The sequence below is a fragment of the Bactrocera dorsalis genome, chromosome 5, assembly GCF_023373825.1.
Source record: "Bactrocera dorsalis isolate Fly_Bdor chromosome 5, ASM2337382v1, whole genome shotgun sequence".
In the NCBI taxonomy this organism is placed as follows: domain Eukaryota; kingdom Metazoa; phylum Arthropoda; class Insecta; order Diptera; family Tephritidae; genus Bactrocera; species Bactrocera dorsalis.
The window spans coordinates 27,024,065-27,038,218 of NC_064307.1; the positions used below are offsets into that span (position 1 = coordinate 27,024,065).

The window sequence follows — 14,154 nt, forward strand, 5'->3', positions numbered from 1 at the left end:
CCTTCAAAGGCACTTTTGCACATGAAAAACTTAAAATTATCTATTTTCAACTATTATTTGTTCAATCTCTGCCGCTGCTTTCGAACAAAACGCCGCACAACGGCACAGCGTCGCTCGAGCGTGGACGCGCGTTGTAAGCCCGGAACTAGAATGAACTTTGGTTAAATCAAAACGAAACGAATCGCAACGAACTGTAACTGAAAGCCCCACAAACGCAACTGATTCAGAATATGCTGGCGAAACAACACGACCGATTGATTGTATGTTTATGGTGGCGAAGCAGCGGCGAAAACAAGTTGCAAAAAATAAAAGCACATAAAAAAGAGGCAAGGTAGATAGAAATAAAATAAAATTAAAACAAAAGTCACACGGCAAACTGAAAGTCAAATTGAAATGTAGCAAAGACGCCAAGTGCTGCCAAGTTTCGCTAAAAGTATTTGAAGGTGGGCAGTATGAAGTAGAAAACTATAAGGAAAACCTACTGTAGGCGAGCCAGCAAACACAATAACAGCAAGAATTATAGTTATAAGAATAAATAATGTGCTCGATTTTATTTTCACCTTTACTTTTCATACGAAAATATTATACAAAACAGAAAACGTAAAAATATCCCCCTTTAACTGTAATGTCAAGCAAATTTCCCTTTATTTCGGTAAATTCTATTCTCGTGTTTCTCCCTCGTTCTTTGTTTTCCGTTTCTGCTTTCATTAAGTTTTCATGTTTGGTTGCTTTTGCTGTTGCTTTTTGCGCGATTAGTCCGTTGTCAACAAAAGCAGCAACTGATTATGGCCAAGCGGCGTGCCGAGATAGCAGATATAAAGGCGGCACACTCGTAGATACAATAAAGGCAAACACTCACACACACTGAAATACAAACATGCCCGCATACAAATAAAAACAAACACACATATACACATACATACAACTAAAAATTGCGCGGAAATGCTCTGGTACACTAGCGGATGTCTCTGTGTTTGTGTATGTTTGTTCGCGTTCATTGAATATGTATGTATGTATGTACGCAACAACTAATTTACTTCACTTCATTTTCATATTTCGCTATTCTGATTGCTGTTTTCGTTTTACCTTTGCTTATCTTCTATTTACTTTTTCGTTTTGTTTTCATTCACTGCGTTGGATTATGAATTGAAGTGTTTGCTGTTTCTCATTTGCTTTTCTCTGTATTTTTATTCGTAATTATTTCGTTAAGTTTTCGGCTTTTGAACTTTTGAAGCGTGTGCAACATGTGCTTGGCGTTTTGGTAAATTCTTACAAATACTGACTGACTGACAGAGTGACTTGCACTAGAAAATAAACAACATTTTCGGCAGCTGTTTTTGAATATGCAATGGGGTGGAAACACATACATAAATACATACAAACACTCAAAGCAAAGCGCGAGAGAGCACATAGTGTGTGATTTTTGAGAGTGGAAATCGGTGTTGCCAGCTGATAATGAATTTGGCAACTATTCTTAACAAAGTGCATAATAAAATGTCGTATGAAATTTCTATTTATTTTAATTTTTAATTGCAATATTTATGTGGGAATGCGAATAGAGTTATCTCATATTGAAAATGAAGCAAATTCTAAGAAATATACAGCTTAAATAGATATTTTGAACAGCGTAAGGAGATAAAGATTCTATAATTCGTAATGCGTAAAAGTTTTCAGAAAATTTCCTCTGAAAAATACTCTGAACAGTGTACAATGTGAAATTTCTCATTACGGGCAGTCCTCATAGCCGGACATCTCCCATAACTGGTGAAATTGCATGAATATTTTCAATATTATTTTCATATAAAAGAAATTCCTATAACCAGACATAAGTTCGTTCCAATGACCAGACACGGAAACAATTTTGATAAAATTTCATACAAAGTATCTCTGATGAACGGACACGATTTCATAAAGTTTGTCAACAATAGTGTGTTCACTTAAAGTTCTCGCTTTTTTACTCTTATTAATTCTTGGTGTTTTAAAAGGCAGTTTTTTTAAAGAAAAATACGTAAAATGATTACATCAAACAAATTGTCTGGCGCTGGTGTCGTCTGATTCGCGGTGACTCACAGAAACTAATGGGATAATTGTCATTCATGGACTCCTAGCTGACATTGGCTCGCATTTGTTAGTTCAATAAAAATATAGTTCTGAGCTGCAATTCCTGACTCTAAGTAAGTAAAAGTAACAGTAAAGTAAACACTCGTTTTTGAAACGCTCCCACATATACATATGAACATGCCCTTAGACGGACTGGTGTCCGGTTATGAGGAATTTAATTTTGGGAAGTTAGCTATGACGCTTATAATGCTTTGATGGTGACGTCGGATACCATATAAAATATATATGTATCTATATAAAAAATCAGAAAGCTGAGCTGTCTTTATATACGCAAATTAGTCCCTTATTTTTTAAGATTTTGCTCTGAAATTTTTCACACGTCGGAACTGGCAATGCCGGACTACTGTAGCATATAGCTGTCATACAAACTGAATGATCAGAATCTAGTGTTTATATGGAATACTTTTTCACATGACGAGATATCTTCACAAAATATGGCATGCTTTACTCAAGACAACGGTATTATCCCTGAAGAAACTCGTCAGATCGGATCAATATGGCAAATAGCTATCATACAAACTGAATGATAATATAAAGTTGTTGTATGGAATCTTATGTTTCTTAAAGAGTATTATAGCTTCAGTGCAATCACCGTTAACTTTTTATCTAAACGCAAGCAAATCAGTGCCAGCCAACAAAAGCAAAAATTGTCAACATCAAAAAAGCAAAAATTAATAGATCAATAAAATTGCAATATGTTAAACAAGTTATGAGGGAAATCTAAATCTTTTTACATATATTTCCACATGTTGGTATGTATAAATATGTATGTACATACTATATATCAGTTAGTCATAAAAATTCGAAGTTATCGCTATGGCAGTCATTCATAATTTGAATTTGTCGAAACTCGATACATTCTGTACTCGTTTTCTGTCTATTTAGCGTATCAGATAATTTATCTGAAACGCTTAATTAACAGTATCTGCTGCCAAGCATAAATATGATATCTAGGCGCTGGATGTTGTTGCTGTCACAGCATGGCGGTTAACTCAGAGTCATGCCGAATTTAAATGATTATTAAATACTTCAAATGAGTGGGAATCTACATACATGCCATAGGCCGTGAGGCTTGTTGAAGGTATGTTTTCATGTACTTGTATGTGTTTGTGTTCATGTGGGAGTGTGTGTGTGAGCGATGTTTGCCGGCCGGCGGTTGGCAGCGTGCACATAACAAATTTCACACTTTATTGGGGTCAAAAGTGACAGCGGCATAAAAACAGCAACAGGATGTGCTGGTGTGCGTGTGTAGATGCAGATGTATGTATTGTGTTTATATATATTTTAATGCCTTCAAGCTAAACATTGACGAGCGGAAAAAATACAAAATTAACAAAAATTAATTTCAGGCAGTAAGTTACATATCCCTTTACATATATACTTGTATATGCATACATATGTATGTGTGCGTGCTGTTGGCTACTTTAAGCTGCCACACTGCCAGCTGCTGTGGCACTCGCTGCCTTGTAGCCGCTGCAATTTGGTGACTTGTTAATTAACTGCATTCACCAAACGACTCAGCAACTTTGCGGTTGCTATTTGTGTATACATAGTTATTATTGTTGTTGCAACATAAGCGCGCTGTGGCTTGCATACAGAGTGGCTTTTGGCTTATTGTTGTTGGGTTTTTAATTGTTTTAATGCTGCACTCACGCTTTGTTACCATGAATGTGTGGATTTCCTCAGCGTATTTATGTAAAATACCGTTAAAATTGGCATAATGCATTTTGAAGTGAAGAGAAAACTTCATTCAAACAAAAAAGCAATAAATAACTGTACATTACATTTGGTGTGCCCTCAATTAGCAGTGTAATCAATTATATAATATTCTCATACATACTAAAAAAAAACAGTAAAAACAACAATAACAATGGGTATGTAGTACAGCAGAATTCTTGAGGCTTATGGGTTATGTCGAGAGTAATAACTGTAATTAATTATAATTTTTATAGGAACTAGAAACTAGTTTTGTTTTTATTAAATTTTTTTATTTGGAATAAAAGTTTTTAACAAAAATAAAAAAATTTACTTTGAATAAAAAATTTTGGAATTTAAATTTAAGAAAAATTTTACCACTTTAATAAAAAAAAAAATTAAGAGAGATTATTAATATGAAATTAAGATTTAAGAAAATGTTTACAATTTTAATATAAAATATTTATTTTAACAATTTATTTTCAAAATTATCCAATATTAGTTTGATGTTGTTTTGGGGTTATGTCCACATTCAAGTCAGAAAAAAACTTTTTTTTGTCAATTTTTCTTGAAGAGACATAAATAAATAACTAAAAGTGCATTTACTCAATTTAATGTACTATTGTTACTGCTGTATTGATTTTGAGAGCGTTTAGATTACCTTGATGCTCTAGCGTTGAGGAAGACTTTTCTTAAAATTATTTCCAAACTAAAATTTTAAAAAGTAATTACCGGTAATGGTTGAAGGACAAGTAAAGAAAAATGGAACTCCTTTTCAGTTGATCGGAGAGATAAAAAAAATTGCTGAAGACACTGATAGCCATCCCAAAAAAGGAGGACTGGACAAATCGTTGGCATAAGTGTGTTCCAATGTGGGTAATACTTTGGAGGCGACAAAATAGATATTTATGATTAATTAAATATTTTGCGTTTTTTTGTATCATTCGTGTACTTTTTTATCACAATTTATTTCAAAAAAAAAATTAGCCAAATTTATGAAAAAATGTGCATATTAAAAACGCGTTCACGTATTTTTTGTTAATATTTGTCTCTTAAAAATATTCAGTAAAATTCAAAAATTTGAAATATTAGAGCCTAGAAACAATTTTCTCTCCATATCTTTTATTTTTTGCCTCCACCATAACTTTACTTCGAAAATAAAAAATATTAGCGCAAGTCATAATATTTCTCCAGCGTCATAAAGTATAAAATCCAGACGCTTTTAATTGAAAATTACTGACGTCAAAAATTATAAAACGCAAAAACAACAAGAAAATCAAGTCATTATTCTTTGTAGGGAGGAAAATGTTTAAATGAGCTGGCGGGAAATATCACTTGCATGCAAGCACCCATACATGCACATAACTATGTGTATGTACATATATATAGACATATATGGCAAACGTACTTAAGCACTTGAGCAGCCATAAAAAATGGGATATTAAAGAGCCGCATACAAAAGCAACTGATCATAACTATAACCCAGTGAGCATTTAATTTGTTGTTTTATGTGATAAATAAATTAATATTATAATCAATATGTATAAGCATTTAAAATATTATTTCCAACTTGAAATTAAAAAAAAAAAAGAAATATTAAAACAATTAGAAGCTACTTAAGTATTTGCCATTAAATAAGAACAGTTTATTGGTTCTATATATATTTAGTAAGTAAATGACTCGTGTTATATTTTTTTTTTGCCTTTCTAGACTCAAACAGGTCAAGCATAGTTTTAAACGCGGATAAATGTAGCGTTTTTCAAGCTGAGGTGACTGCTAGTAAGGTGTCTTGAGATGTATTGCTCTGAACTGCAGGTCTTTTCAGTGACATGACTATTCAGTGAGCGACAATAATATTTTATTCACTGTATGCTCAAAATTAATCACGGATTGTCAGCCTACACCGTCGATAGCACCATGCTATTTCATTATCAGACTAGTTTTGGCGCCTGACCATAGAGGAATCACTGGCAACTACAAAGCCGTTGAGCTGTGAACAGACGGATTGATCAAATCAGTTTGCGAAAGATGCGTGTTCTCCTCTTGTATTTTAGCATTGAACCCATGGACTTGGTATGGGCTAAGCAAGCGCTGGGTCTCGAGCTACTACCAGTTCTTTCTGGTCCAAAGTAGAATGCAAGAGATAAACTGAATTGCTTGCTCTCGTCAAGTTTCAACTTTCCGCAATCAAAAGAGTTCTTAGTGGACATTATCCAATAGGCGTACATACGGTATGCTGAAAAATTTAAGTATTTAGATATCCCAATGAGTATTTTGGTATACTCAGCTGTGCAAGAAGAATTCTTTACCTCACCAACTCTTAACTCTAACCTAATTTAGTCCCAAGCAAACGACGTTTTATAATCCAAACAAATTTTCAGCATAAATAACATTACATGTTCCTATAATTAGTTGAGAAAATTGGAATTTCAAAAGTTTCGGCACAATGTTCGAAACCTTTTCCAAAATACAATTTAATTGGGAATTAAAATTTTCTGAAAAGCTGTAAGCTTCTAATAAACTACGCCAATTAAAAGTTTTCGAAAAAAAAGAGCTTAAAGTGTTTCACGTGTGTTTTTCTTCCTTTTAGGAACATTTTACAAAATACTCAGATTATACCAGTTGTTTGTTCGATTCGTATTTTTGTAAACCGGTGACGACTTCTATTGTACTATTAGGAAGCAGACGTTCTCTTTAATTTATGGCAGTTGATTGGTCGATTGGTATTCTAGCAAACCTGTGGCCTACTTCTATTGTAACATAAACTATGGGTCTCTCCAATTTATGCCAGTTTGTTCATTTCGTGCCATTCCAGGTTCTAACGAACTTGTGGCGACTGCTATTATATTTTGACCAGAAGGTCTCTTTAATTTATGCCAGTTGTTGGTTCGATTTGACACTTGCCAGGTTACAGCTAAACGATAGCAGCTCTAGTTGCTCATTCGATTCACAACTCGACAAGTTCTATCAGACCTCAGGCAACAAGTAACAAAATATGTTATACCACAAAAAAAGCGAAATTACTTGTTGAGCATATACTATATACTCATATACATATGTATATATGTGTGAGTGTAGGGAAGTGCATAAATAGCAACTGGATTGAACTTTGAAATCTTTGAAAAACAAGTGCTTCTGTACCGAGACAGTTACAGCGGCGCACAAGTTATTTATGGTTTCATATGTGTATGTGTGTGTGTCTGCAAACAAATGCGGCTGCATGTATGTGTGTTTAAATATAGATATATAGATAGATATGTATGTATATGTATGCATAATTTGCCTGAATATATCTCATTTTGTTGCGGAAGATTACTTAAAAGTTGCCTTTGTTTTGTTGAATGGACGAGTGGCTCCGCTGTTGCGCTTTTCGCTACCAACAACAATGCTTTACAGTCGCACATACTCATATATATGTATCTACATATGTATATATAGATTTTTGTATTGTTGCAGTGGCATCTGAGCATAAATAATAATATTATTTTTCTCGAAGGAATATTTCGTTGTTCACCTTCTAACTTCATAAAGACGTTTTATGGGCTGCCAACGCAAACATTTATGTCCTATAAAAATCCTATAATTTTTGCTATTTGGTCGGAAATTTAGTAGCGGCGCGCAATAAAGCTTTTATTAACTAACTTTAGAAGATATTTGCAAGTGAAATTTTTTTGGTGAAAATCAATTTTTTCATTTTTGTTTTTAACTTGTAAGAAATAGCGTTAATATAAAGATTGAGGTTTTTATTATAAACAAATGTCGGAGAATAACAGGTGAATAACTTGAAATTGCCTAGACGCGTGTGCCGCTGGATTTTCGTGTATATTTAGTTTATGAAAATAAATACTTTTAAAATTCACACGATTTTCCGCGGTTAGTGAAGGAAAAATAAGTGAACTCTGAAGAATTGAAATAGAATAAAAATCACAGAGCTGTTCAAAATCAACTACCTGACTCACATACTTGAATATTTATCCCTACATACTTACATTGTAATTTCCGGAACAACAAGTACATAATTTACAAAGCTTAATAAACAAAGAAATTAATATAATTGATTTGCAAGAATTACACCACATAAAACCGTAAAATTAATTGGTTAGTCAGTTCTAATGAAATTCAGAATAACATTTTTACAGGTAGTTTTGCCAAGGTACATATTTACTATATAAGTAAATCGTAAATAATAAGCAGTAATTTATTTTGAATTTGCACACGCCTAAAACCATTTCGAGGTTATTCAAGGCAATAAACTGTAACAATATGATTATCGAAAACTTTCGGAAAAGTGGGATTCCATAAGATTGTAACTCTCTCTCTTAAGAACACAAAAATGTTGTAACATAAAATCATAACCAAAAGTTGTGAGGCTTGCTGATATTGTGAACTTCTTAAGTAACAGCTGATCCATGAAGAGTTACATACTTTTTTATTTTTCCTGCAATTAGGAGGAAGAGCAACCTGAAGGGATTCAACTGCTGACATTTCACCCAGAAAAAACAACGGTTTGCTGCGATTTGTGTGCCGGTGGAATCATCCATATTTCTTTAAAAATCATGACGGTGGGAACGTAACCTTCAATCGCGCCATGTTAACCGACCATTTGATGTCTGAAATTGAAGCTCGTACTCTCTACGAAATTTTGTTTCCACAAGACGACGCCACTTCTCATACATCGCATCAATCAATGGATTTATTGAGAGAATTTTTCAAGATTTGGGACGGTCGATTGGCCACCAAAATCATGTGATATCACACCGTTAGACTTTTTCCTACTGGAATTGTAAAGTCTTAAGTCTATGCGGAAAATACCGCTCAGACCCAGAGCAAGACATCACGCGTGCCATTAGCCAAGTTACCGGTCGAAATGCTCGAACGAGTTATCGAAAATTGAACTCAATGGATGGACCATCTGAGACCAACATTTGAAAGAGGAATTTAAAAAAAATTTGATTTTTTTATAAATCTATAGCTTAGATATTCAAAAATATCTCCCTGCAAGGTGTTTTCTAATTTTTAGATATTTCCGAAGTTATGGCCGCTGTAGTGTCGTGGTTTCTAGACCCGATTAGCGAACGACGAAACTTTAAAAGCGTTTTTCTCAAAACTACTTTTTTTGATGCCACAGTATCTCAAATTCTAATCAGCCGATTTACTTAAAATATGGTATGAACATTCTTCTAATATCTCTCACATAAAGCAAAATACTGGAAAATTGAAATTTGTAATATTTACAAAAAATTCAACAAAGTTAAAAAATTAATGAAAAAATATACTCTTATTTCTGAGTCGCCACATTATGAAAGAAACATTTTTTCACCTTTGCTGCTGCTTGAAAAAAGTGTCATTCGTACATACCAATTCTAAGATTTACAAGTGGTATAGTGAGTTCCAAGCCGGCGGTGAACGTGTCGAAGACGAAGAGCGCCCAGGGCGACCGTCAACCGCAAGCGACGAAGCTCGCGTTCAACAAATCAAAGATTTGGTGTTGAAAAACCGTCGATTAACAATTAGTGACCTTGCTGATGAAGTTGGCATATCTAAAGGCTCAGCCAATACCATTTTGAAGGATGCTTTGTGCCTCAAGCGCGTCAAATCTCGACTGGTACCGAAAACATTGAATTTTTTGGAAAAAAGGCGTCGGGTTGAAGTGTGTGAAATGATGCTTTCCGACTACCAGGGTGTCATGAAATGCATTATAACTGGCGATGAGACTTGGATCTATGCTTACGACCCCGAAACAACCGATCAATCGAGCGAATATCGTGCCAAAAGAGAGCCGAGACCAAAAATATCGCGCCAAAGTCGCTTAAAAATCAAGGTCATGTGGACTGTTTTCTTCGATTATCGTGGTGTTGTGCATTATGAATCCCTTCCAACCGGTCAAACAAGGAATATTATTTGAACGTTATGCGTCGTTTGCGTAACGCTATCTGCCTAAAAAGGCCGGAATTGTGGAAAGACAACTCTGCGTTTTTACACCACGATAATGCTCGCTCGTAATTCGTGATCATTTCGCCAAAAACTCAACTCATATCGTTCCGCAACCAGAGTAGTCACCTGATCTGGCGCCGTGCGACTTCTGGCTGTTCACCAAGCTCAAAAGACCGCTCCGGGGACACCGTTTTTATACGATAGAGGAGATTCAAGCCGCGGCGAAGACGGAACTGAAGGCCATCCCGGAAAGTGACTACAAGCAGTGTTTCGATGAAAGGAAGGAAAATCCGTTGGCATAAGTGCATTGCATCGGGAAGGGATTACTTTGAAGGGGATGAAATTGATTTTGAAGAATAAATACAATGTCACCTTATTTTTTGGGCACAGTAGTATGCTACATACATCTTGATTCGATATCGTACTCAGCCTACCGCTATTTTAGCTGTTATTCGTGTCTAATAGAAATGTAAAATATTGACATTCTTTCATATTTTTTCCAGATTCTTCCGTGGCACCCATTTTGGTAGCTCATTAGTGTCTCAAGTACATCGATACATACTCATTTCATGTTATTGTACAACTCAATTAACGTTAAACGCTTGTAAGTATGTATATAAGTATCTTCAAGCATATTAGCTTGCCCGCTTCTCTCCGCCTAGCTTGTTTTTGTTATTTTCTCCTATACATTTGTTGTTGCTTCCTTCATTATTTAACGAAGTTATGTGAGGAATGTTGCTTTGGTTCCCTCATATAGAAGGGAAAAAAGAACACAATAACAATAACAAAATAATGACCGCACAATACTTAACCGGTTATTGACTTGTGCACAGTTACTTTCATAATTCCAGCTTAGTGCGTAATGGTATTGATAGAATCCAGCTGTGCGCCGGTGTGTGTGTGTGTGAGATTTTGTTATTTTGGAATTCCAGCACTTAATCTCGACCTTTTATGAGCCATACACACCAGGCAATAAGAATAAAAACAAAAAAAAAGAAGAGAGATGTAAGGTATAAGCAAACCCTAGAGATTATGCTTGAGCAAAGGTTGTTTACCACTTGGTTTGTTGTTGTACAACTACTTTTATGGCAAGGCAATTTTCCACGTATATCTACTAAAAATTCTTTTATTTTTTATTGTTGTTTTGGTTGGTGGCACATAGGTTCTAGGACCATACATACATATAACCTTGCTCTCCTAGTAGCCTCTTCGACCTGTATTATCTACATAGTTTAACTGCTTTACCTTCTTTACCTGTGTGTGATGATGACTTCTGGGGAAGATTAGTCTTGAGCGTATGGTTGTGCCTGGCATTGTGCTTGTTGTTGTTTGTGTTGGTACAATTGTCGGCTGTTGTGGCGTTATCAATGGACTGCGCGTCGATTTGACAGCCATTGTTGGTTGCACATATATATTTTTGCTGTTATTGTTGTTGTTGTGTTTTGCTTATTTGCTACACTGACTATGTAGCCACTGCTTTCCACTTTTTGTTTACTTTTATCTTATTTTGTTTGGTTGTTTTTATTTCCTTTTTCACTTAGCACTCGGCAACATACTTTTTGGGAATCCCAAATGATATTTCGGCTGCTCGTTAATTACAGATTTTTTCATAAATTTTTTTTGCACTTATTGCACATCATTAACTCACATTTTGTATAAACACAGAAACACTGATGAAAATATTTTTTCTCCGTTGAGCGAACTTTTCAGATTTGGATTTGCATTTATTTGTACTCTTTTCGTTTTTAGATATTTACTAAATTTTTTTAAAGAGAGAAAGCTTGTTAGATTTGTTGTTTTGAACGTGTGAAAATATGAGTTTTAATCAATTGTGTTGGCTACAAAGGGCTCACTCTCTAATTAAACTAAATGTTCAGCAATAAAACAACTATTTTTTACACATTAGAAAAATATAAAATATTTTTATGTTAAGTTAAGGGGTTACATGTGTTTAAGGGCTTCAAAAAATCTATTTTTTTTTATTTTCTTATTAAATTCTACAACACCTCTCGAATATTGTTCTAAGTTTTCAAGTTGATCCGAGTAATAGTTTTGGATATACAGCCATGAGAACTTATGCGATCGAGGCTAGCTAGGCGAAGTGTGTAGTCTTTAAATTTGTTTTTCTCGAAACTGTGTTTTTGAAAACGGATGGCAAGATTTCTCGAGAACTATTCAATCGATCTTCAGGAAATTTTGCACAGGTTTTTAAGATACAATTCATAAAGACTTGACAACTGTTTGAAAAAAGTCGCTAAATTTTCTTCTGAAATTTCAGAATTTTTTTGTTAACATTTAGTGTATGTTTGTAACAATCAAAAGTTTCAATAAAATATATCATTTTTTAAAATTGTTGAAAAAAGGCTATTTTTACCCAAGGAAACTGATATAACCCGTCAATAGCTTTGTGCGGGTGAATAAACTCGAATACAGATACCTATAACATAAAAGAGACCGATCTGCGGATTTTTATCTGGCCAAAGACGATCAACTCGGCATCAGAACCACATAAGATGGTTTCTTGACTACAAGGAAGTTAAGGTATAATTTTTCAAAAGAGGTTATGGAATCTTTTGTAGACGAAATTGTTTACCCATGCATAAACTCCAGCTCTAATACGCTGATTACTCATTAATTTAATACGTTACAGTTTCTAAGCTTCCATTAAAGAATTTTCATGAAACTATGACAAGCTTAAACCACTTCAATAAAAAGAATTTCACCACATTTCCTGTTGAATAACATCAATACTTCGCATTGATTCCAGCAATCGCTGATAGATCACCGCTTTCGGCTTATAAGGCGATACAAACAGGCCACCTACCACATAAGGCCTTACAGGCATGCACATAGACACACATACGTGCATATGGACCGAAACCGATTTCCAGTTTCGAAGCTTCAAGACGCCAACAAAACCGCAAGCTGCGCGCCAAAGTCCAAGCTGGCGTCTTGTGGCGGTTAACAACTGCCTGCGTGGGCTGGCAACCACGAGCAACAGGTTAACGACAAAAAACGAATTGCACCACACCAAAGAAATAATGTAAAGCCAACAACAAGAGCAAAGAAACAAATTATATCAAGAAGTAAGATGTTAACAAAGTTAAGCAATGACGCCCATACAAATTTATACAAATTTTTCCACTTCCAAAGAAATGTCAATAAACTTGCGAAAGCGCAGAATGTACAAAGGCACAACTGAAATTCATAAAGCGATGTTTACAACTCTCCGCCAAGTTAAGCGCACTTTTTAAGGCCAAGCGGAAATGCAGTTGGCCAAATAAATGCCGACTAAGTCGAATCGCTGCGTCACGTAGGCCGAAATGGCAATTGCGCGTCTCTGCGCATGCGCGGTGCATCGTTCGAGGAAATAACTAGCCTTTAACAGAAACAAAGGTAATGTTGTATTTCCAGCATAAAACGGTGTGTTACAAAAACAATAAGCACAACTACAACAAAGCATTTTCCAAGCGCTAATTTTGTATAATTTTTTACGCCACAGGCGGCCTCCAGTAAATAAGTAGAAACGGAAGTTACAATTTGCGCGTAGGCCGCAGCGCGTTTCCACGTCGCCATACGCCGCTCGATTGGCGCAAGCCAGCCTAAGTCGCTGGTTTGTCGTCGTTGTGGCAATGCATTGGTTTTCCGGCGTCGCCATCATAAACAGTCAGCATTTTCTTATCTCTTTAATGTCGCCATATCTAATGTGTTTCGATAGCTGAAGTCTTCGCTGGTGACCATTTGGTAGCACGAAAGTCAAGGTTTATGTCTTCTGGTGTAATTGAATTGACGGCGAGTTAATTTTTGTCTTTAGTCGAGTGACAGAGCATCAACAAAACGAGTTTAAGAGGCATTTCTTATTGTGCGATGGTACATACATTGAGGGTCATTATAGGCATCACCCTGTTCTTATGATGGTTTACTGAGATTACAAAATAAAGGAAATGAAGTCTCTTCATGTTTTCGGTTCTCTATCGCATATAAACTTCGAGCAAACGGCAATTAGACTCCAAAAATAAAGTTGTACCTTGAACCTTGTACCTTGAATGTTTACCGAAGTAACTAAAACATATAATATAATTGTCATTGATACCTCTCAATAAAAGGAGCTTCCTGAAGTGATAGTCTCTTCGACAGTTATGCTATAACAAAGAAAGAAAGACCGAAAATGACGTGTCGAGAATTTAAAATCACCGCAGGCGGAAAAATGGAATGAATTTTGTCATGAAAGAATCGCTAAAATATTTAAATTTTTTCTTTGGTTTTTGAATTAGAGATAATTTTTAGCAGAAAAATCTTCCCCCCGTTAGCCACTTTTTTCTAAGATCTCTCTGGAGTTCGGCTATGAGATCAAAGGAGTCCGAAGCAAACCAAATTGTAACACCTAAAGGGTTTATACATATA

General features: G+C 35.2%; 1 protein-coding gene across 10 annotated transcripts in view; it reads right to left on the reverse strand.

Annotated features, from left to right (window-relative positions):
* LOC105223269 (NAD(+) hydrolase sarm1) overlaps positions 1 to 14,154 on the reverse strand; it is a 119,947-nt gene that overhangs the window by 77,684 nt on the left and 28,109 nt on the right. The window contains exon 1 of one of the 10 annotated variants that reach the window (XM_049458630.1): positions 11,005 to 11,383. The exons of 7 other annotated variants lie outside the window; for them this stretch is intronic. In XM_049458630.1, the coding sequence (XP_049314587.1) occupies positions 11,005 to 11,145 (141 nt within the window). In that variant the 5' untranslated portion in view covers positions 11,146 to 11,383. Of the gene's footprint in view, position 1; positions 178 to 11,004; positions 11,384 to 14,154 lie in introns of those variants that run through there. 2 more of the 10 variants (XM_049458636.1, XM_049458632.1) reach the window with 2 other exon arrangements.